This window comes from Prosopis cineraria, unplaced genomic scaffold (assembly GCF_029017545.1).
Source record: "Prosopis cineraria cultivar Desert tree isolate PC_DT_omini unplaced genomic scaffold, ASM2901754v1 PC4, whole genome shotgun sequence".
Taxonomy (NCBI): Eukaryota; Viridiplantae; Streptophyta; class Magnoliopsida; order Fabales; family Fabaceae; genus Prosopis; species Prosopis cineraria.
Window position 1 is genome coordinate 7,138,068 of NW_026555335.1, and position 24,099 is coordinate 7,162,166.

Here is a 24,099-nt window from a genome sequence, read left to right on the forward strand (position 1 = left end):
GGGTTCAGTCATAAGATATAAGAAGAGATATAAGATGGTTGCATTGATCATGTGGCATAATATCATGTGTTATAATGTGATTATTGTGTAATTGACCTATATGATATAAATTGCCTATTCATTTATATGCGCCACACTTTAATATGCTTTAATTTAATTTCTTAATTATTGGAATTGTTTAATCTCATTCTTGTTTGTTAATATCATTACAGGAGATGATAAGACTAAAGAAAAGGGGGAGGCATCAACGCTAAAGAACTAGAGCTTATCTTGTAAAGTCTCTAGTTAATTTATGTGTAATTGATATTATTTTACTAACACTAGGGTTTTTCATACTAACTTATATTTATTTGAAGTTCACTTACAATTGTAACCTTAAACTTTGATTTTAGGCATTTTTGGATTGTCTTGGGCATAGTAGAATCCCAACCCCTAATCTAACTATAATAGTGTGCTAAGATAGTTTGATCAAGTATATTTTGATAAGTTGAATGAACTTTACATGTTTTGAGTGATTATTTAGCTTCAATGCAAAGAATTACATTTCCACCCCCTCATTATGTGTCTTATAGGGGTTGAGTAGTTAATTCTTCTATTAGAAGTTATTTGATATTTGTGACTATTTAGACAAGTATATTAGGATTTATTAAGTGTGGTTGAAGCCCTTGTGTGGGCTAATGACTTATGGTTTGATATTTATATACTTGATTGATGGTTTAGAAGTAAAAATATGAGATTGTGGTTCTGGGTGTCTAAATTCTTCACATGATATTGGACTAATATGAAACTAAAATCATTAGTTATATTATAAAATTGTTGATATGTGGACACCTGAATCACCTCAATCAGAGATTCGAGTCAAAAGTTATGTGCGTCAGAAGTTCATAACTGGAAGCTAGCATTAGTTGCTGTCATGAAATTTTGCCCGCGGCTTATAGATCATTGGCTAGGCTAAAAGAGTGGCCAAGACCATTTGGTTGCAGCCAAAACTTTACTAGAATTATTGGTTGTAACTTGATATGCTCTAACCATACCTAAATACTCTTATTAAGCGAAAATGGTCATTTTTACCTATTTTGACTTGTTTTCAACTCTAATTAATTTTCATGCTTCCCAAACATTTTTTACTCTAATTTATAATGGTTAAATAATCTATTGAACTTGATTTTGAGATTAAATGATTCATGAGATTTCATCTCTACAGAGTTTTCCTTACCTAGTGTTTTGAGTTTTTTTATAGCCAAGGTTAATCATTTTCTTTCCATAATATCTTGTATTACTAATTGAATTAGTTGGCATTATCATGAAAGCTTTACTTTAAGGTTAATTTTGTGCTAATTATGTGTTTAAATATTAGAGGTATTACATGGAACATGCAGCAACAACGGTGCCAAAAACAAGAAGCAAAAGAGTGATCTTAAAGACGGCCATGACTCACTAAAAATTGCAAAAAGCCACAACATATTGAGAATCGTCATTACCGCTTAATAGAATTAAGAGTGAAAGGCCACAGTTGAAAGATTCAATTTAACCACACATTTGTACACATCTCAGTCTGATTTAAAGATAATGGAAAAGTTAGAATTAGCGAGCCTCAATCCCTAGTATTTAGTATTTGGTTAAGAAAGAAAAAGAGAGTAAAGTGTTTATAGAGATTATTATAGGCCAACGAGTCATTTCTACTCAGCCAATGCTCCTTCATTCTAGATTTCAGCTCATAAACTATTAACTAGAACTAGAACTACTTTGAACAATGGCAATGCTCCTTCATTCCACATTTCATCTTGAGAACAAGTTGGTACAAGCAATTGATATCTACAACATAAAGAAACAGAGTTTGCTTTAAAGTAAACAGTGTGGGGCATGGAAGGTTCCAAGAAAAGGCAAGTAATGTTGGAGGGTGATGGGGGGAGAGTGTTTGAGGTTAGGGAGAATGAAGGCAATGAAGTGAGAGAGAGAGGGGAAAAGGGAAGTCAAAGAAGAAGAGAGGTTTTCCTTGGGAGAAGAAGAGCCATGAAAGGAGAGAGAGACTAGAATGATAGACGAATGCTTTAAATAATGACATATGTAAGCATCTAGTCAAAAGCAAAAGTTTAACGGTCAAATATCAGTTAATGTTAACGATGGGGCAAAATTGTATCCTTTTTTAAAGTCTCAGGGCAAAATTACTCTAAACAAAAATTTAGGATACCAAACACCTTTCAAGAGAAAGTTCTTGAATATTTTTGCCTTTTAACCCAACAACAAACATGGCAAGATTTGTTAGGGTTAATGTGAGATCAAGCTATAATTAGACAATGTTTAGGATAGTTTCACAATTCACTTAATAGTAATTTGCAGTTGCTTACACATTTAAATATATATAAATCATTTCAGATCATATGTCATGTATGAAAACATATATCTAATTATTGCTTGAATTACTAAGACCTTATTTCCTAATTTTAAGTTATATAAAATTTAAAAAGTGAATAAATTTTAGTTGAATTTGTTTATTCACATAAGATTATTAATAGATATATATATAGTTGAACACAGGATAATTGACTATCAACATATTATCCTTCAGGCTCGATGGCGATAGCCAAGACATTCAAAAGAGAGGACAATGTTTTTATAACCCGTTTTTGGAAGTCCACCATCATTTTTAAAAGCCTTATTTCTTTCATCCCTTGAAATGATTCCAAGTCTGATCCAAAAGCAAACAATGGTTTATGATTGCTTGAAAGAGCACCTTATCACTATCCACCTCTATAACCACTCTTCGATTCTCTACCATTTGTGAATTAGCATCTATTAAAAGGTCATAACTTTTCATAAAGTATATAGTTAGTTTCACATTTATCTTTTAAAATCAACCTACTTTCTCACTAGTCTTTCTCTTTTTCCAATCAAACTCGAATTTCTCTACATATGGGAAAGGGCAAGTTTGGCAAGTTGGCAGCATCAAAATGGGATCACTGTGGTGTGGAAAACAAAAATGCCGACAATCAACCATCATGCAAAATCGAAAAGAAAGGAATTCACTAGTTCTTAAGGACCCTCAAGAAGTTTTTTTCCTTACAATATTTAAAACAGGGTCAACTAGATCAGTTAAAATAGTAAACCATTGAATTAACGTCTCAACTGTTTTGATGAAATGCTTTATTCATGATTAATTCAACTACAATTTTAACTATTAATCATTAAATTAATATTTTGACCTGTTTGATGATTGACATGATTTTTAGTAGTTTATTTTCATTTTTGAGACCTGATACCTAAAGTTCATTTGTACTTTTGGTGATGTGACATCACATCAATTTAAAGGAAAAGAGTGACACTTACTCTTCCATAATGCCCATTTTGTGTTGCATGAAACAACCTACACTGGTTTCATTTAAGATAATTTGTTTAAAATTAAAAAATAAGTGATTATCATATAGTTTAGAGATTTTATAAAAAAGAATTATTTTGCAGACATTTTTATAAAAAGCAGACTTTATTTTATATTTAGTTATAATAATAAAAATAATTATTTATTATTTATTTTTAAATTTTATGATATTTTCCTTTATGTTTGTTTTATAAAAATAATTTATTGTTTAATTATTTTAAAATTTTTATACGTATCTCACATTTTTAAAACATTATCTCTCATTTATTGTATTGGATTATTTTTAAAAGCCACTCAAGATAGCTTCTAAAAATAATAAAAAAATTTCTTTTTTTCTAATTCTGATTATTTTTAAAAGTTTAAATAAATATAATAAAAACTCATAAAATATATTTTTTCTCAAAATTAAGTGATTTTTTCATTAAATAAGCTGAAACAAATGAGCCCTTGGTACAAAAAGTCACAAGCCGAAATTATACATAATATGAAAAGCAATAAAAAAAAGGAAAGAAAAGAAGTATAACTCATATAGACTTGCCAGTAAAAAATAGAAGTGCTGCCTAGGGAATGTTTTAATTGGTCATGAAGACTTGGCATATGAGATGTTAGCATGTCCAATATCTTCACAGAACTGTATTTTAGGTGAACATTTCTAGCTAGCTGAATTTAGTAATTTACTTCTCACTATTAATTTTAGAAATCTGTCTTGACTAACAAAATTGCAAAATCAGTTATCCTTTCCTCAAAATTTGACGCTTCGAAATTGATTTTACCAGACAATACACATTATTTCAAAGTGTGAAACTCATCATTCCAGAATTATTTCTCTACCAGCTATATGAATTTCGCACCTTTAGCGCATAATCTTCCAGGTTATAAGCTTGTATCAAGGACCTCACGTGCTGTATCAACATTATTGGCTAAAATTGCAGAGAAAATTTTCGTTAAGAATTTTGCAAAACAGAATGAGGTTGTCATTTCAAAACAAGATCATGTCCCATATACTTGCGCATCACTCATGGAAAACATAAAGCCTTTTTTTTTAAAAAAAAAAACGAACTCCCCAATTTCTTGGATAAAAAAACAATGGAACCTGACCACAATACTTGGAGTTTTGGACTGCCACAAGATCATGATTCACTTGCACGTTGGGAATTGTAAACAATAATTCCAATCAAAATGACAAAGAAGGCAGGTTGATAAGTGCATATTTAATAATTAAATAAATATAGATTTTAGTTTGGATTTAGTTATATTTATTAAGTTTCCATATCTATTTAATTAATATTTATATAATTTTTCTTTCATCACTTAATTATAAGATAAAAAAAAATTTTGAGACAAAATCTATTAATATTTTTTTATATTTTGCAGGAAAATAATAGATTAAATAAAGTAAATAAATGAAAAGAAAATAATATATATGCACCCATGGAGAGAGAGAAGGAACAGTGCTACAAAATCTCACGTATTTTCAAGGAAGCACAATATCACATGTATGTGGTGTGAAGGGAGGGGCAATCACGCATTTTGAAAGAGGACTTTATGAGGAAAATGTCAAGGACATATATATATATATATATATATATATTAAAATTTCACATTGATTAAGAAAAAAAGAAAATAAACATTCATTTTAACTATAGATCTCCCTCCATTAAGAGAAAAATCATTCAATCACTTATTGAATATTTCAAGAATTTTCTCTATAATATTTGGAGCTTGTAAAAGTATTTTGAAGGCTGAAAGTGAGATCGTTGAGGAGTTCTATAAATCATAATTATTTTTTTTTTACTTCTTAATTTTCTCTATGATTGTTTTTATTAGTAAAAATTTTAGAACGGCGTTATTTGATTTTATTATGTGTTTTCAAATTACCTAATTGGGGTAAGAATGTAGTTCAATTGGGGAGCTAATTTTTTATTTTCTTTGTTTTGACCCTTTGTATTTATATTTATAAATATTTTTTGTTTTTTAATTATTTATTTCTCTTGTTCTTCATGTTGATTTAATGATTGACCACCATTTTATCATATATATGTGTAATCTTGATGGATTGGGAGGTAAAGAGAGAATATAAATTTAGAAAAATAAATATAAATAACTTGGTTAGGGATAATTATAGAAATTTGTGGCAACTTAAACTATAACTTTACGGTTTAATTAGTTGCTTGGGTATTGTGGAAATGAATTCAATGCTAATTAAAAAGGGACTAATAATTCGGGAGAATCTTAAAACACTTTAGGAATAATTGTCACTATAATTAATTAAAGAGTCAATTCAAAAGATAAAACTAGCAACTTATCAAGTGAATCCTAAACCCCAAAGCTTTAAATGATTGTGTTTTCATCATCATTATTTTATTGATTTATTTTTATTATATTTTTATTAAATTATTCATTTTATCTATTTTTCAAACTATTAATTATTTAAATTAATAAAAGCGCAACTTTCTTGTGAGTTTGACACCTGAAATACTTTAGATAATTTATTACTGTGATCTTATATACTTGTAAAACAATCGCAGGTCATCTAATGTTCATAGAAGACAAGAAGTACATGTTCATCTTAAATTAGAGCCAGCCTCAGGTGCATGCAGAACAACTTGCTGATCTCTAAACAAAAGCATTGAAACTTTGAGCTGCGCTGATTCAGTTAATTTACTAACATGTATGTTGAGGAAAAAGGGGACATTATGTGGAGTTAATTTACAAATCAAATATATATAAGAAGAATTAAATTATTAGCTCACCCTTCGTTGTCTATATGGATATCAATTCAACAAACTAGCTTCCCAGAAAGAACATGTAATGATTCAACGTCATATAGCTCTGCTTTCCCTAAAGATTCACTTTGAACTTTCAGATAGATTTACCTAAACAGTGGGTAGAACATAAAATATTGTATAATCAGTTCAGAACACGAGTCCGTTTCTCCACAAAAGCTTCCATACCAACAAACATGGAACAAAACGCCATCTTTTTCATCTACAACTTCACCATCTAAAACAAATCAGTGCATTTTATTCTTTTTTTTTTTAAATTTTGGTAGGGTGTGAAAAAAAAAAGACTAATGCACAAATATGTGAAGCCTAATTTATTGAATTTATCGATAATGGTTGAAAAAGTAATTAACCGTCCGTACCAAGGATGCTTGTGAGCTTATGGCCGGCACAGAAGACGATGAAACCCCTAATTATCAAGGTATTGAAAACCAAATCGATCATTGAACTGGTTAACATAATAGGTTAAATGTTAGTGATTCAATCAAGGTTTAACTTGAAATCAAACTAGTCTTAGTTAAAATAATATAATATAATTTATATACATAAAATTAATATTATTAATTGAAAATTTTAATATTTAAATAATTAAGGATATTAATTTAAAGATTAAAAATTCATAATTTAATATATTGTGATTTTGTCTCCCTCTGTTCCAAATCCCGTTCCGCCTATTGTGCCTTTTTCGATATAATAATATTAAAACTAAAACCATCATGTGAAGAGCGGGAAGGGATCTTAGCTTTGCTCTACAACCGTCTAATAAGTATTACTACTTAGGGCAAAACCTTACTTTCATTTCATCATCATCTTTCCTCCTCTTTTATGGCTGTCGTGCATTCTCAGTTCTCATTCTCACTGAACTGCAACATTTCGCCCCACTCTTAGCTTATCTGATGATTTCATCTTTATTGTAGATTTGACATTTTTGTTGTTGAAAACTTACATTTAAGGTGGTGTTTTAATGTAAAATGTCTTCCTTTCTTGATTTCCCCCTTGCATATCTCTTATCACTCTCCTCTTCATCTTATCTTTGCTGGTCTAAGTTTTTTAATATAATCCAGTCAACCTAGCCAACTCATCGGGTTATACAAAGTTACTCCAGGTCAAACCCAGGTTGATTGAGTTAGTGCCAAAATGGTTCAGATGGAAAATCATATCAGAAAAGAAGCTGATTTGCTAGTTTGCCATTTACAAATTGGATTTGCCAGTCTGGTTTTCCATTTCATGCTAATTATACCCCAAATAAGAGTGTCAATAGGATAGGACGGGATTAAGACACTCTTGTCCCATGTTTCGTCCCAAAAAATGATGAGAACTGAATTTTTATCCCGTGTCTTATCTTAAAAATTGTTCCATCCAGTTACAAATTAGGACATGATTGAGATAAGATCGGGGTGTCCTATCATCTTGATAAAGTCAATAATGTGGGAAAAATATCTGAATAATAATATTGATTAAAAATTTAAATCACATAACTTATTAAGTTTAAAATCAAAATAATACGAATATATAAATCACAATAATTTAAAGTCAGTTGTTGAATTATATTATCACAACTATAAGTATATAACTTAAAGTCGAGTATATATAAGATATAACACATTATTGTTCTTCTTCTTTAGTCAAGATATATTAAGTTAGTGACTCTTTAAAAAATAAAACAAGAAATACGATATAAAAAATTTATTAAATAGATAAAAATAAAAATAAATTATATTAATATAATGAATATATTGTAAAGAAAAATATTACCTTATACTGTTTACTTTGTGTCATTAAAATTATCAATATAAAAAATTTAATTTTAAATAAGAATTGCATATATTGAAATTATAATTAACATAAGTATAAATTATATTAATATAATTAATATATATTTTTAAAATAAAAATATATAAAATATTAGGGATGGGATGGAAAATCTTCGAGGGCAATCCCATATCTTATCCCGTCCTAATATAATTGGGACAGAACCAAACTAATCAAAATGGATACAAGTTAAATACCCCTAACTCTAAGTACAATAGGCCGAGCCTCGAACTTGCATGATCAAGCATGCGTTCTTATTTTTTAATGATAATTGAGGACCTTGTTGTAAAAAGATTAATCTATTTATATTTAATACAGAGAAAATTAATTTTATGATTCCTATATTTTCATTCAATTTGTAACTAGGTCCCTACAATTTCAATACTTTTAATTGAGTCTTTATAAATTTGATTATTGAAGGTCTTAGCCCTTAGATACTAACACCGTTTTTTTTTTTAACATGATTGATGGATCTAACAAATATAGATAAAAAATGATTAAAACTATTTCTTTAATAATTTTCAATTGAGCAAAAAACACATCATAAATAGCCTTCAATCTAGTGATCGAAAACTGGGTTCATAAAGGTGGGGTTTGTGTGACAGGATGAGCTTGCTCAGTAGTTGGTTTCTTTTAATAATAAGGGAATTGTTTAGTGATAGAAAGGAGAAGTTGCTCAATCTATTTGTGATTGGGTTGTGTTGTGTTTTGATTTAAATTCGGATAAAATCCTTTATTTTTTTCTTTTACATTATATATGGTTCATGTTTGTATTCCTTTGTTTTTATTGTTTAGAAATAGAGTTCAGTGCTCCTTCCATGCTTTTTATTTCTATTTTTCTTGCATCTTAGAATCATTCAATTTCTCTCTCTACCTCTCTCTATCCCCCCCTCTCTCTAAAAAAATGATTTACACAATCTAAAACAAGGCCAAACAAGATGGAATCATATTATCATTACCATTTGCGAAATCCATTGCAACGATTATTTCAACTTCCATAGCAATCTTGGTCTAAAGCAATTACTTTGAGCTCCTAATCACTAATGATTCAACCTTTAAGCAATTGAATAAGTTTGATGAACTCAAACACTGTTGCAGAATGTTCCAATGTGCTTCATATTCATTAGCATCACTATAACTTAATTGCATGTTGATTTTATTTTTGATCTAGTTGGGAAAAAATTTCAGCATGGCTCTAGTACTCTGGCTATACAAAGCCACTTATTAGCCCCACAAGACTTTTTAACATCATTTATTTCAGTTCATGGCCCTAAAAGTTGTCAAAGTATTAGCACCTCAAACAGTGTAAAGCATGAAAGAAGATAAAGTATAGAGGTATGGTTTTTCCTTTAATATACAAATACTACTCTTTTTATTGTAATATTTTATCTATTAATTAATTTATAAAATTATAAAGTGAAGAAGATTAATTGAACGTAGTTAAATGTAATTTTTTTATAATTTTCGTATTTGTTCTCGAATGAGGTGGACAATAAGATAGTGTAAAAATATCAATATTTTATTAACATATTTTAGTAGAATGTTCTCCATTGACATGTCATGTGATTGTCGTTTTTTTATCCAAAACTTGACTAAGAAATACTATAAAGCAAATGCAAATTTTATATAAAGATAAACATCCAATAACATCATCAACAACAAAGTTTATACCATTAGACAGGATTAGTTATATAGATTACATGATAAAATTATATTCTATAATCAATCAAGCTCTTAGAAATACTGTTAACTAAAAGGTATCATTCAACAACTTTTATACGTATTTTTTTTATCTTCATTCATCCTTCTTTACATAGTTTAAGATTATCCATTATATTATTTTCATTAGTGCCTCACACAACAACAAAAAATACTATAAAGCACATGCAAATTTAAAATAGAGATAAAATCAAACAACAATAACAATAACAAAACTTATCCCAATAAACAAGATCAATTATATAGATTACACAATGTCATTATATTCTATCGTCAATCAAACTCTTGGAAATAATGTCATCTAAAATGTATCATTTCATGAATTTCATAAGTGTTCTTTTTTATATTCATTTACTCTTATTTACAAAACTCAACTATAAAATCTCCCAATACTAATCACATTTGAAATCATAATTTAAGGTAATCAAAGGTTTAACCCCAATAAAGATTATCAAGATTGAATTTTATAAAAATATGATCCCAAGTTTTTATGATTTTAAAATAAATCAAAATTCTTTATTAAACATTTAATCAAAGTAAAATAATGTTTTGAACATGAGGGAAAGCTCAAAGGAGTGAAAGGATTCGAAACCAGTTGAAAAGTATAAAAGATTAAAAAAACATGGCAATGTGCCATAGCTTCCCACTTTTTATACCACGTGCCGCGGTGTGTTGCACACATCAGACAGCAATTTTGCTGTCATTTGATAGCAATTTGAGCAACTTTCGACGTGTCTCATTTTTTCATCCGACGTCCGATTGAGGTGATCTTAGTGTAGCTTTTATATAGTCTAGTTAATGGCACGAGTTTTATTTTCATATTAAATCACACAAGAAAGTTAGATATCCAAACGTATTTTCACAACTTTTTTTACTTTTTACAAATTAAGTGTGTTCAAAACTCCACGCATATGTCAAAAGTTATTCCTAATACCCAGATCATACTCAAAGGACTTAGGACTACTTGTACAATACATCATATGCACATATACATCTCAATATCAAATTTTCATTCTTCAACTCCTTTAATACAAAAAACATAAGAGGGAGGTCAGCATAGCATATATGTCATAGTAAATTCCTCATCACACATTCACATTCAACCTATCTCCCATACCTTACTTGTACCAATAATTCTACCTCGTCAACATCATCATTTTCTATTACACAATATTTAGGGCCCAAAATACAAATATCAGCTCAACAAGTATTTGATGCAAATAAATGCATGAACTCAAAATATAAAATTCTTTTTGGCAATATTAATATTGTATTACACATAAATAAACCAAGGTGAGGCCTACTGTAGGAATACGTGGTCCTGTGTCTCAGGTGTTTTTCCCTTCTCGTTCTGAGCTAGAGCTTGCAAAATATTAAAAGAGAGGTGAGTACAACCATTCAATAATCAATAGAGGTGAGAAAACATATTTTCACTTGGGGACAAATGAGTTTTTTTTCCCACTAAAAGAAATTTTCACCTAGGACCTTCGGGCCTTTAGAGATATTTAAATTGTATCGTGCCTTAAGTGTATTTTTTTTTCTCTTGAAGGGCCGACGCGTGGCTTTCCCCATTTTGTTGGCCAACAAAATTTTACAACATTTATTATTTATTATAACCAAGCAATAAGTAATTTTTCATGCATCACATCCTTTATGGTTTCTAAATATTGCAACCTGATATTATATTATTAAAGTATTAATAATTGATATTGATATAGATGATTTGCTATAATTTATTTATTTTACGATTTACACTTGCATCAAACATATTATAGATATTTTAACATCCCCATGATTACCATTACAATTTTTCCCCACGGTACACGTTACTCCGAGCAGCAGAGGCGAACCAAAATTGAAGCGTATTGACTTGATAAATTTGTAACAATCCAACCTTTCAACGGAATGCACGTTTAATCGTTTACGTTAAGGTCAGGCTTGAGATTTTTTTCCCCTGGATATCTTCATCTCACACTGGCACAAGTTTTGCATCTTTTTCACAATTTCTTGAGTACTATTTTTTAGATGACGTCAACATTTTGTTACATAATAGAATGGCAGCTTAATTAATAATTACCCAGACATATCATTAGAATACTGCATTAATTTCTATGAAACCGTTTATCATTTTACATTTAAATAAAAAACAATTTTTCCATCATCCATGTTCTAATAGCAATTAGTTTCTATTGCATTGAAGGCGGAATAATAGAAAATCTTTTGCATAAATTTACCAAAAAGCAAATAAGGAGTGATTTTTGATTGAAAAAAAGAAATTTTATATTTATAATTGTAATTTCCATGGCAAAAAAAATAATTTGTAATTTTATATTTATAAATGTAAATGTAATTTCTCACTAAATATCCAGGCCAAAAAATTCTAACCAAATATCATGAGAAAAGTATCTAGTGCGCCCTGGACCACTACAATGTCCTTTTTGTCTGTTCCAGGTACTTGAAAGAGCTTCCGTGCTCGACCCACGTATGAACTCGCGACTGACCGGGACCTATAAAGCTTCAGAAGCACAAAGCACGTTCTGACATGACTCTCGAGACATTTTTTTTCCGCCGATTTCTAACCGTTTGGTTCCCGGGGTCTTCACTCTCTGGAGATCGAGCCGCATTCAAACCCTAATTTCCCATCGAAACTTCAACTTCGGTCCCCTCCTACTGTCCACTATCTCGATGACAAAATTTATACTTTGATCATCGTTAACTTGCGGGATTGATCGGATTGAAATCGTTCTGCATACATTTTTGGTCCCGTTCTTCACCATGTTTGAAGCTCACGTAAGAATTTTGTTTAATTTAAAATTTTGAAATCACTCTGTCCTTGTGCAATAATTTCTGCGTTGAATTTATCATTTGTCATGCCTCTGGTTCGCATAAATTGTCGTTGTTGCCTATTTGTTGTTCTTTTGATGTCAACAGCTGGGTTTTTTTTTTTTTTTTTTTTTGCCAATTGTTCTGATAACTGGGTACAGCCAGGGTGGACAATGCCTCATTGCCTCTTATTTTTCAGGATTTTCTTTTCCTTGTCAGTTTTTATTAGTTGATAGTTGCCAATTGCTACATAGTTATAGCTGCATTTTGAAGTCTCACCACATCGCTATTTTCTTAATTAATTTTAATGTTGTCACTGCTATATGATTATATTAATGATATTTAGTTACTGATGCCCTTTGCTAAAGAGTCACTGAAGAGATGACATAGTGACTGCACTTTCTCCACAGGTACTGCATTTGCTTCGAAGATATTTGGGCGAATATGTACACGGGCTCTCAACGGAGGCCTTAAGAATAAGTGTCTGGAAAGGTTTGTCATATGACAATTCCCATCTTTTTGTCAAAATCTTCATTCTTTCTACTGAATCCAATCATAAATTATTGACAAAAAAGTTTTTTTTTTCCCCTTGTCGTTCTTTTTTCTTCCCTTTTTTTGGCGGGGGGGGGGGTGAGGTTCTGGGCTTCCAGCTATCAGTATCTACTAACAGATACTCCCAGCTCCCAGCTCCCAGATCCATTTAAAATTCCGCAGCTATAAGTCAAACGGCGAATGTTAAATATAGTTTTGGGAAAAAAAATTTCTTAATGTGAGGTAGATTGGAAAATACTGAATAAGCTGTTTGCTGTCTGGAGAACAGCAAAATTTCCTACCAAAAGTCTCTAGAAGTTTTTTTTTTTTAAAGTAGAAATGAGGGTAACGTGCTTCAGAATTGTGCTTTTCTAATGGCAATGACTGTTGATCCATTCTTTTCTATATTTTTGGAGACTGTCTATCCTCCTGTCATGTAATTCACTTTCTATTGTATAAAATTCCTTTTTCTTTAGAAAATAATGAATTCTATTTTTCTTTACTTTCTTAATTTTTTTTGTATGGAAATGAATAGTTTATTGAAGAGGAGAGAAGAGCGATTGAAAAAGAGCAGAGGTATTCCTCTCAAAACAAGGAAAAAATTTACAAGATCATTAGCCCAAAAGGGATTGCTTATCTCCTTTTTAATTCACAAAGGAAACAGCCAAAAAAAATTTATTTGCTAAAACCCACAAATAGGCCTGAAAAGTACCTCTCCCAAATCAGTTTTGTAGGGGAAAATTTGTTTAAAATGTTATTGCGTCCTGTTCTAATCTTAGACACCACAAATAACTAGGGCAGACACTGCCAAATAATTTTATGTTCTTTCTTGTGACTAAACCTGGATTACTTGATGGTTAAAATAACCTGCACGACTACTGGACACACACGGTCGCCCTGAAAATGTCCAAACAACCTATTACAAATTTGCTGATCCACTTCACAAAGCAAAAGCAGATGATTGTTTGTTTCTGACTCCTGAAAATGCATCATACAAACATATAGTGAAATGGCTACATTGGGCCTATTAGAGAAAATTTCTTTTCTTTGCTTTTTTGGATAAAAGTTTAGCGGATGGTTTTTAGCCATGTGAAAAGATGTAGAGTAAGATCAAGAGGGAAATTTAAGAAAGTTGTCAAATAGCATCTCTTAGTGAATGATATATTTGAAGAAGTTAGTTGTTGATAGAGTTAATGACATTTTACAACCTATGTAGCTGACCTCTCTTTGTGTAAGGCTTGCTGGTGCTTTTATTCTTGGCTGGTAAAAGGAAATAAGTTGTTTTGAAGGAGAAAGTTGTAAAGCTAGCTAGAGACATGCTAGACATATATTGGACTTTGAACATATGTTCAAAACCTTGACAAAGAACACCACATTTTTCTTGAAATATATAATAAATGGAAGTGCATTAAGTTCTTCTCAAAACACAACAAAAGGAAAATTCATTTGTTGCAATTTATACAAAATTGTTTGTTTTAGTAATGACCTAAAATGACCTTGTATTTCTTATGCTATCTATACACGATGACATAAATGTCAGTGCATTTATTTTTTCTTTTAAATAGAAGGGGATATTTTTTGGTTCATGATAAATTGTTGATGATGTTAACCTCCATAAGTTACCCCCCTCTCTGTATATAATCACCGCTTATTTATTGTTTAAATTGTGCTATGATAGTGTCTACCTATGCTACACAGCACATAATTGTTTTCTACAAGTTCAGCATATATGTCTCTATTTAACCACCAAGCACGTGATCTCTACAGGTGATGTAGTGCTTAAGGATTTAAAGTTGAAGGCAGAGGCACTAAATGCGCTAAAACTTCCTGTTACTGTCAAAGCTGGCTTTGTGGGCACAATTACACTGAAGGTAGCATTTGCCATTACCTTGCTTTTCTTTTCAGTACACATTTATAAGCTATACATCCTTGTACGTTTTGTTCGAGACAATATATAACTTCATAGTTAATACATAGTTACAGTCATCTTAATGTGGCTAACTTATAAGAAGGCCAAAGTGCTACTGGGATGTGTATATAGTACACACATGGTTATTTAGTTTTGATGTATTGCTTTTGTAGCATTATCCTGATTTTTTTCAGCCTACGATCTATATACACGTGTGTCTTTGTTTGTGTATTCTCTTTCATTCTTCAGTTCTCTGGATATTTACAACTCTGATGGAGTTTGTGATTTTTGCATCATTCTTCTTTGTCCTGTATAATCTAGGTTCCTTGGAAAAGTTTGGGCAAAGAACCTGTCATTGTTCTAATTGATCGGATCTTTGTTCTTGCTTATCCTGCTCAAGATGGCCGGACTATGAAGGTAGACAAATATTCTATATTCCATTTGATTAACATATATCCTTTCCATTTTTTGAGTTGAACTTGTTTTTTTTTTTTTTCAACAGGAGGAAGACAGGCAAAAACTTTTTGAAGCCAAGATCCAGCAGATTGAGGTCAGATTGTGTGCTGCTTTTATCCCGCAACTTGTGTTAAATGTGGAACTTGTTTTAAAACAACTATACATTTGTTCTTGCACTGTAGTGTGAATAGTGTGAATACTTTGCTTTGAAATAAGCTGTTTGAAGTCTTTGGTCAGATTTGGGTTTTCCCTGAAAATCTTTGTTGATGTGGTATTATTTTAAGGGGGAAAATGAAGATGGAAGAGTTTGTGGCATTGTGCAATTTTGCTGTGTTTCAGTGTATTTTAATTGGAAAGGAGTGCTGAAGTTTTTAATAGCGCTTCAGTACCTTAGTTTCTTGTGCTAAAATCCATCGCTCTCATTATGTCTATTTTAGATCTCTTGTGTCTTTGAGAAGGTGATGGTCTTTGTATAATGTTTTCAGAGGATCTTGGGAGGTAGTGCTCTTTTTTGTTTAGCTTTTCTGAATTTGTACTGATCTTCTTTGTTGTGCAACTCTCCTGTTCAGAACTTTTGTCATTTTAGGGGGATGATTTTGCTTGCTATTTTCATTTCGCTAGAAATTTTAATGATGGAAAAGCTCATGAACTTGAGACTCATCCACTTCTTGAGCCCATTCATCTTTCTTCCTTTATAGATACTTGATTTGTTGTTTATTCTTGCATGATTTGTTTGATTAATATCTAATTCATTGTCTATTATTTTTGGACTCTGTTTGGTCTCTGTTTCTTTTCAAATTGCCTTGGAGAACGTATCATCATTTCTCTGTTTTTCCATTCCCATTATTTGTAAATTTTCTTATTTTTAACTCTTTAAATAATACAGGCAGGAGTTAAATTTTTTAAATTCTTGTTGAACTAGTTCTTTTTGTTGATACATTTATAAATAACACTGCGTCTTGAGAAATCAGTTTACTTTTGTAACCTGAATTTTTTATTCTATTGCTTTTTTACTTTTAATCTAAATTATCTCTTGCAGGAAGCAGAATCAGCTATGCTTGATGCAATATCTAAGTCAAAGCTGGGAAGTGTATGACTACAATACAACCTGGCTATTATTTTATTTCCCTTTTTTTTTTACAATTATGTTAAAGCAATCTATGCATGTCCTATCATACCTGGTTAGATTATTTTATTTCCTTAGTATCTTACTTTCTTTTTTTCTTTATTTTTTTGTTACTTGCTTTGATGGGATATCTTATTCTCCTTCCTTGTAATTTTCACTCAGAATTAATTATTTTCTTACTAACAGAAAATTCTTTTGAAAATACATTGCCGAAGTGCCTTTTTTATTTAGGCCAGTAACCTATCTGAGTCTCTGAGATTTAATTTTCAAGTTAAGCAGTGGAGAAGTGGCTAATTTTTCAAGCTATACGTAGGGCCTGGCCCATGTGACCCAGCAGTTCATATGCGCTCTCATAGAGTCAGTGTTAGATATATGTAACACTACTACTAGAATTTGTAGTGGGGAGAGGGTAACTTTTTTGCATGATTGATTTTTTTCCCTCCTCGCCTTTCTCTGTTGTTGTTTTTGTTCTAACTAGTATACTCCATCCCCTTCTGTAATTTCTTCTTTTCTTAATTTTTTTTTCTATATGAAAAACAAAGTTGGACCATGAAGTATTCTTAAATTGATATTATGCAAATTTTACCTTCTGACTTCCAGTATCTTGCCATCTGTATTGATTATCTCTTGGCACACTTAATTTAATTTCTTCTGCATATTTTAATGATCCGACTCTTGTTGCCTTGATATAATTATTCCTGGAAATGACTTTGTTAACTTCTGTGTTCATCAGAGATGCGTGTGTATTTGTTCTTGCAAAATTGGAAAATGTGACTGACAGCTAATTATATTGCAGCCACCTTCTGGAAATTCATGGCTGAGTTCTATAATTGCTACTATTATTGGAAATCTTAAGATATCTATTAGCAATGTTCATATCAGATATGAAGACGCAGTCAGGTTAGTTGATAATTATACTTGAATTCTTTTGTTGAGTGAATAACTGTACTTATGTGGTTCATCTTTTTTTTTTTTTCAATTCTGATTTTAGATGAGAGGGTCTATCATTTTTCTTGCATGCTTTCATTTTATGTGACCCAGTATTGTTTGCAGCAATCCAGGCCATCCATTTTCCTCTGGTGTTACTCTGGCAAGGCTTGCTGCTGTTACAATGGATGAACATGGGCATGAAACATTTGATACTAGTGGTGCTTTGGATAAATTGCGTAAGGTGAGTGCTTCTTGGCAAAGACATGTTTTCAGTGAAGTTAAACCGATGGCAGTAGTGGCCTCTCCTTTATTTGTTCTCCTTTGGAGGCAACCCAAAAAGCTTTTTCTTTCTACGAACTGGTGATTTAGTAAATTTTCAAATCTTTGGAATGTTGAAGGGGTGGATTTCTCCTCTCCCCCCCTCTAAAGTGGCTGAATTAGTCTCAGTCAGTGGCCGTTTGGACCTGCTGTTTGATGAAAGATGCTTCTTATTTTTTAAAATACTTGTGTTTTGCCCATTTTCAAAGTACTTTGTAAATAATTGAAGAGTTTAATTTTCTGCTATGAGGAGGAAGCAGAAAATGGAACTCTTGGTTTTAACCTGATGTAGAAGCAGTCAAAAAAGACTAAAATTACACGCAAAATCATTAATGACAAAATGTATCTTATATTCTGTGTTTTTCCCTCTTCTCTCATTGTAGTCCACTTGTCATCAAGTACAAGAACTATATTTTTTAAAAGTTTTATAGCATATATACATATTTTGTATATTTATTGTGATTTGATTATGTATTTTGGTTAAATTTAATTTCTTTTTTTAGTTAATCATGATACAACAATAATAACAAGCCTTATTTCATTGGGTGTGGTCGGTTATATGGATTGCATGATGGCATTAGGCTCTATCAACAGCCAAATCTTTGGAAATATTGTTAACTAGAAGATCCATTTCAATAATTTCATTCAATGTTTTTTTTGGTCTTCCTCTATCTCTCTTCACAGGACTTATAATTGTTTGTTTTGCCTTTCTTACAAGTGCCTCCATAGTCTTCAATAGTTAACCATGATAACCATTTAAAATCATTTTTTCATTAAAACAATATTGATTGTGAAGTTGTTTGCAATCTATGCCCTATTTAGTATTTTGACAATCAAATAGCATTTTTTTGGGAAATGTTAGTCAAACTCAATGATTTTGATAAAAGGGTTTATAGGATAATTTAAAATCCTGGTTTGTTTCAGATTCGAGTTTATTATCTTTCTCCTTTTCATATTCCATCAGGTGTGGTTCAAAGGTTATACAAAATCATATGGGGTTGTCTTTTTTCTGTCACAGATTTGAAAAACATTTGTGGGTTGGAAAATTTGTTGTTGGCCTGAAAATGGAGGTTAGGGCTGCGGAATTTTGGTAGTTAAGAACTTTACTTTGGGGTGATACATGTGTGATAGAAGAATAGCTAGAGGGTAAGGGAAGTTGTGTAGTAACAGAATAAGTAGTTAGCTGACATGGCACTTCTACGTGGGGTTATTTGCAGGAGCTGATATTGAATGTGGTTGGTGTGGAATACACTTGCATTTTATCTTTATTTATTTATTTATATTTGCCTGTCTTCTTTTGCTTTCAAGTGTGCATTTTTAGGGAAAGGAGCTTGAAGCTCTATGGTAATGTGTTATTTTGTTGTTTTGCAGCATCTTGGCTAGAAAATTTTTAATGAGAAATTCCTTGCGTTAGATTTTGTTCTTTTTTTTTTTAAATGATTTTTTATGCAGTCTGTTATTGGGTTTGATCAAATAATGTGGGCGTTCTTCTCCAACCAGGCAAACACGAAATCCCATAAGAGGACGGCGCATTGCCACAAAATTGTTTGCCTTATTGTTATGAAACCTTCAAAATTTTTTAAGATGGTTTGGACATGTCAAGAAGAGGCCATTGGAGATGCTGGTGAGGAGGGTGAAACATATAGTCTCAAGTCCTATGAAGGGCATCCTTAGCTTGTTGTCATTGTATCGTTACTAAACCTTTAAAATGTGTTTGTATCATCCTATAAGAATTTGACAATGCATTGTGGACTAAAATACTTATTTTGTTTGGATGTGTATTTATCTTCTGAAATATAGTTACCAATTATTTTCTTTGTTTGGCATCAATAACCATGTTCTGAATTTGGCGGTTGCAATCATTATCTCAGGCTGACTTTTTTCCTTTTTACAGTCTTTGCAACTTGAGAGGCTGGCTCTTTATCATGATTCTGATCGTCTTCCCTGGCAAATTGATAAGAGATGGGAGGATATGAGTCCACGAGAATGGATTGAGGTTTATTCTTTTCTGCTAATATTAGCATTTCATTGTATATGTTTCTAACTTTTCTATCTTAAATCTGAACGTCTTTCCTTTTAATTTTATGTTGCTGATGCTGGACTCCAATTCCCTTTTTCATCTGTTCTTTCATACTTGTTGTTTACTAGATTTTTGAAGATGGCATAAATGAAACATCTGTTGACAATAGATTGGCGTCTAAGTGGGCTAAGAACCGGACATACTTGGTGTCCCCTATCAATGCAAACCTACAGTATCATCGTCTTGGAAATCAAGAAAGAAACAATCCAGAAGTTCCATTTGAGAAAGTCTCCCTTGTCCTCAGTGATGTCTCTCTTACTGTTACAGAGGTATTTTTATTGTTCAAATTTTGTTTGCATAGTATTTCAATGTCTTGGAAGAAAGAAGATATTTGATCCTTGGAATTAGTATTAGTAATGATTTGAAGGAGCAAAAAAGGGGAAAAAAAAGGAAAATGAAGAAAAGGAAATAACATGGTTAATTTTCTTTTAAAGTTGCACATCTTCCAGATTTAGTTAGTTCTTATTTTCCTTATTATTATGTTAGCAGTGTGTATGGCTTTGTTCTATTTTTCTGCTCTTTATTTTAGGAATATTTCAGAATTAGTTAGTTTGTATTTTCCAGTGTTTTCTTTACCTTTTGGATGAGACCTGACGTACCTATAATGATCAGAAGATTTATTTGTACCTTATGATCAAGAGCCTTTGTTGGATAATAGAGCGGAATCAATTCAAAAACCTATCTTCCACATTTTTTTCTAGTAGTTATCTTTTCTCATTTGTGATTTCGTGTGAAATTCACCAAATATATATCTATATATTTGATACATCAGGAGGGTTTGAACCCTTGGACCTTTACCACATCCCATCCTAGTTGTGGGTTTCTTAGCTTCATCTGAAGACCTTCACTCTATCCTCTTATGAGGCTTTGTTAGGAGCATAGGGCACAATATTTATGCTTTCCGGAAAAAAAAAAAGTCATTAGGGAAAAAATAGGTTGTCTGTTGATGGAAACTTTTGCTGTTTCCTGCACTTCTGCTCGTTTAGGATTCTTAAAAAATAATAATACAGTGGTGCATCAGATCATTCCATCAATGGACTCAATCACTTTCTTGATTCTAGCTCTGATCTATTTTGTTTCTTAGAAGTCTAATCTCCCTAGATGATGCAAGATATCTCTCTTTCCTATGTTTCAGATTTTTGGGTGAAAAGCATCTTCTGCTTAAGTCCTTGATAAATACCATCATCAGAGGGAGGTCTTGAAAATAGGAATTTCTGTAAATCTGTTTTAAAATACGACAACAACAACAGCAGCAAGAAGTAGCCTTATCCCACTAGGTAGGGTTGGCTACATGGATTGTACGACACCATTATGTTTTATCATTTACCAAGTTTTTAGGAATGTTAATTAAGAGGTCTTAGTCAACAACTTCTATAAGTGTTTTCTTTGGCCTTTGATGCGTAGAAATAATTTGGATTGGTCGGAATTAGAGAGGGATAAGGGAAAGATGAGAGAAGAACAGAACGGTAGGTAGAAGTAGAGAGGAATGAGAGAGATTAAGAAGAGATTGAGAGGAATTGAGGAACGAAGGAATTCTTTTCATTCATCGCTGAGATAAAAAAACTACGACTCAAATGCCTTAATATATATATATAGGCGCTCACACTCTCCCAATGGCTAATTACACAGCAACTGTCAACTGTCATTTAAATCTAAAACTAACTAACATTTTATAAAACTATAACAGCCTTCCTCTACCACTCTTAACAATTTTATCCATTCTACTCTTCTTACTGGTGCTTCTCGCGGTCTTTTTTGTACATGTTTAAACTACCTCAAACAATTTCCTAACATTTTCCTTCAATAGGTGTAATGCCCACTTTTTCTCATATGTTTTCATTTTGAATTTTATCTTTACGTGTATGCTTGTACATCTATATTAATACTCTTATTTCTGCTACTTCCACTTTTTGTTCTTTTTTTCTTGTTAAAGCTTAATATTCATTGCCATATAACATAGCTGGTCTTATAGTAGTTCGATAAAACTTTCCTTTAAGTTTATTAGGTACCTTATGATTGCAAATAACTCCTTTAGTCTTTCTCCAATTAGACCACCTAGCTTGTATCCTATGTGTAAGATCCCCATCAATTTTCTCATTATGTTGAATAATAGCTCCCAAATATTTAAATTTTTCCGCTTGAAGTATAATCTAATCTCCCAATTTTACTTTCAAATTATTACTAATTGATCTTTTATCAAAATTACAATGCAGATATTCTATCTTACTGTTGACTGTTTTACTGCCAACTGTTTTAAAATAATAAATTCTAAATTTTTTATTACTTTATGTTCCCTGCTTTTTATCCTTTTAGTATTTTGATTTATCCTTCTCTGATAAAATAACCTAAATTTCTGATTGATTGAATATGTTTTTGATTGCCATGTTCCACTCCATTATGATGCAGCTTTATGACTTATTCCAGGTTAAACTGATTTTCCAAACGCCCAACCACAATGGTTTTCACGTGAGGAAAATGTATTATATCTTTAGATTAAGAATGTTCATGAGGCACTGCTACTTACCACGGAAACTGTCCTGGGGTTGCCTTTCTGTAGCACTCATCATGATTTTCAAGGAATTATCTTGTTTGATTTGCTGCTTGAGATATTGTAGAGCTACTATGTTTAATGTTCTTTTTAAGGAGATTATCTTATTTCCCTTCTCCTTTGCATTGCTTTCTATCTAATAAAATTTATTCTCTTTGTCCATAAAAATATATTGTTTTTCCATTTTGACTCAACAAAAAATTTATGAAATTAGGATCATTTTTTGGCTTCTAGTATTTTTAGAGAAAAGAAAGTTTCAGTGTTCCTCTTAAGGTTATACTTCCTGTGTTATCAAGCAGATTGTTCATATTGAATTCTGCTGGAAAGATGTTGGTGATCTTGTCCCCTCCATGAAATACTCTGTTTGTTTTTCCTTCTGAATTTACAGGCTCAATATCATGATTGGATTAGGCTCTTGGAAGCTGTTTCAAGATACAAGACATATTTAGAAGTTTCCCATTTAAGGCCTTCAATTCCAGTTTCAGAGTCCCCCAAATTATGGTGGAAGTATGCTGCTCAAGCTGGGCTACAGCAGAAGAGGATCTGGTAGTGTTGACAGTGTCATCTATTTTTTTAAGGCAGTTTTCATTATATGCAAGAAAGTGTTAATAACATTAGTTTGTGCTTTCAATTTAATTCTTGGTGTGGATGCTGACCCTGCATGTGCTGTACTAAATCAGTTATCGCTTGTCATGGGATCAAATTCGGGATCTTTGTCTGCGTCGTCGGCAATACATTCAATTGTATATGGCTTCTCTTCAACATTCATCACACGTTAATCATTCAGAAATAAGAGAAATAGAAAAAGATCTCGATCCAAAAGTAATCCTTTTGTGGAGGTGTGTATATAGTTTCCTGTTTATTGGGTTGTAATTACAGAAATCACTGATGATTGTTCTGAGTAATATATGCTTTTTGATTCCATGCTTTGGTATGATTCTTTTTCCATCATTGAAACATTAGTTCATTTTGCACTAAACCGAAACTGAGAAGAGTTTCATGTTTAAATAATTAACTTACGTGTGCATCTAAGGTTTTAGCTCTGCACTTTGTTGATGTTCTGGATTTCCTTTTTGTTCAACGTTTGAGGATGTATATTTCATGATTGCTATACTTCTGTGGTTGATGCTTTTGCTTGCTTGTCTAAGTGTCATTGATTTATAAGCAATCTATTGGGAAGCTAGTTCCAAATAAGTCTTCCAATTGGCTAGAAACTAGCAGGAGGCCCAGAGAAGCAGATAGGCTTGACGCTCTGTTTTTTTCCTTTAGTACTCTCACCTTGATTTGTAAGGGGTTAATTGACTTGGAGAAACAGCAGTTGTGATGTTATTTGCTTTGTTTGTTTTGAAATTTTATGGGTAACCATTTCATTCAATATATATAAAAGCAATCTTTTAAACGTAAGTTTATGATCAATAGGTAAGAGTCATGTATAATTTACTATAATTAGTGCGTGTCTTGTATGTTGCATGGAGCCTAAGAAATGAGTTGTGGTCTTCATTGTTCTTGAAGAGTGCATATTCTCAGAACTTTTATTATTATATGTAGATATAGATGTTTAGATATTGAAGAGAATCATACAAGGAAATAAGATTGTTTTGGATTAGCTGAAATTTCATCTGGGAGGAGAATTTTAAGGGGTAGAAGGCGTGATGTTCTCCTAAGGGGGAAAACGATAGCTGAAAACT

At 31.6% G+C, this 24,099-nt stretch overlaps 1 protein-coding gene across 1 annotated transcript in view; it reads left to right on the forward strand.

Annotated features, from left to right (window-relative positions):
- Positions 1-12,178: 12,178 nt before the first annotated feature.
- Positions 12,179-24,099, forward strand: part of LOC129308780 (uncharacterized) — a 78,107-nt gene continuing 66,186 nt past the window's right edge. The window contains 12 exon segments of the mRNA XM_054950141.1: positions 12,179-12,480; positions 12,924-13,005; positions 14,812-14,915; positions 15,275-15,370; positions 15,456-15,503; positions 16,449-16,499; positions 17,332-17,435; positions 17,589-17,706; positions 19,678-19,779; positions 19,932-20,132; positions 22,800-22,957; positions 23,092-23,250. Of these exon segments, the coding sequence (XP_054806116.1) occupies positions 12,466-12,480; positions 12,924-13,005; positions 14,812-14,915; positions 15,275-15,370; positions 15,456-15,503; positions 16,449-16,499; positions 17,332-17,435; positions 17,589-17,706; positions 19,678-19,779; positions 19,932-20,132; positions 22,800-22,957; positions 23,092-23,250 (1,238 nt within the window). The 5' untranslated portion in view covers positions 12,179-12,465.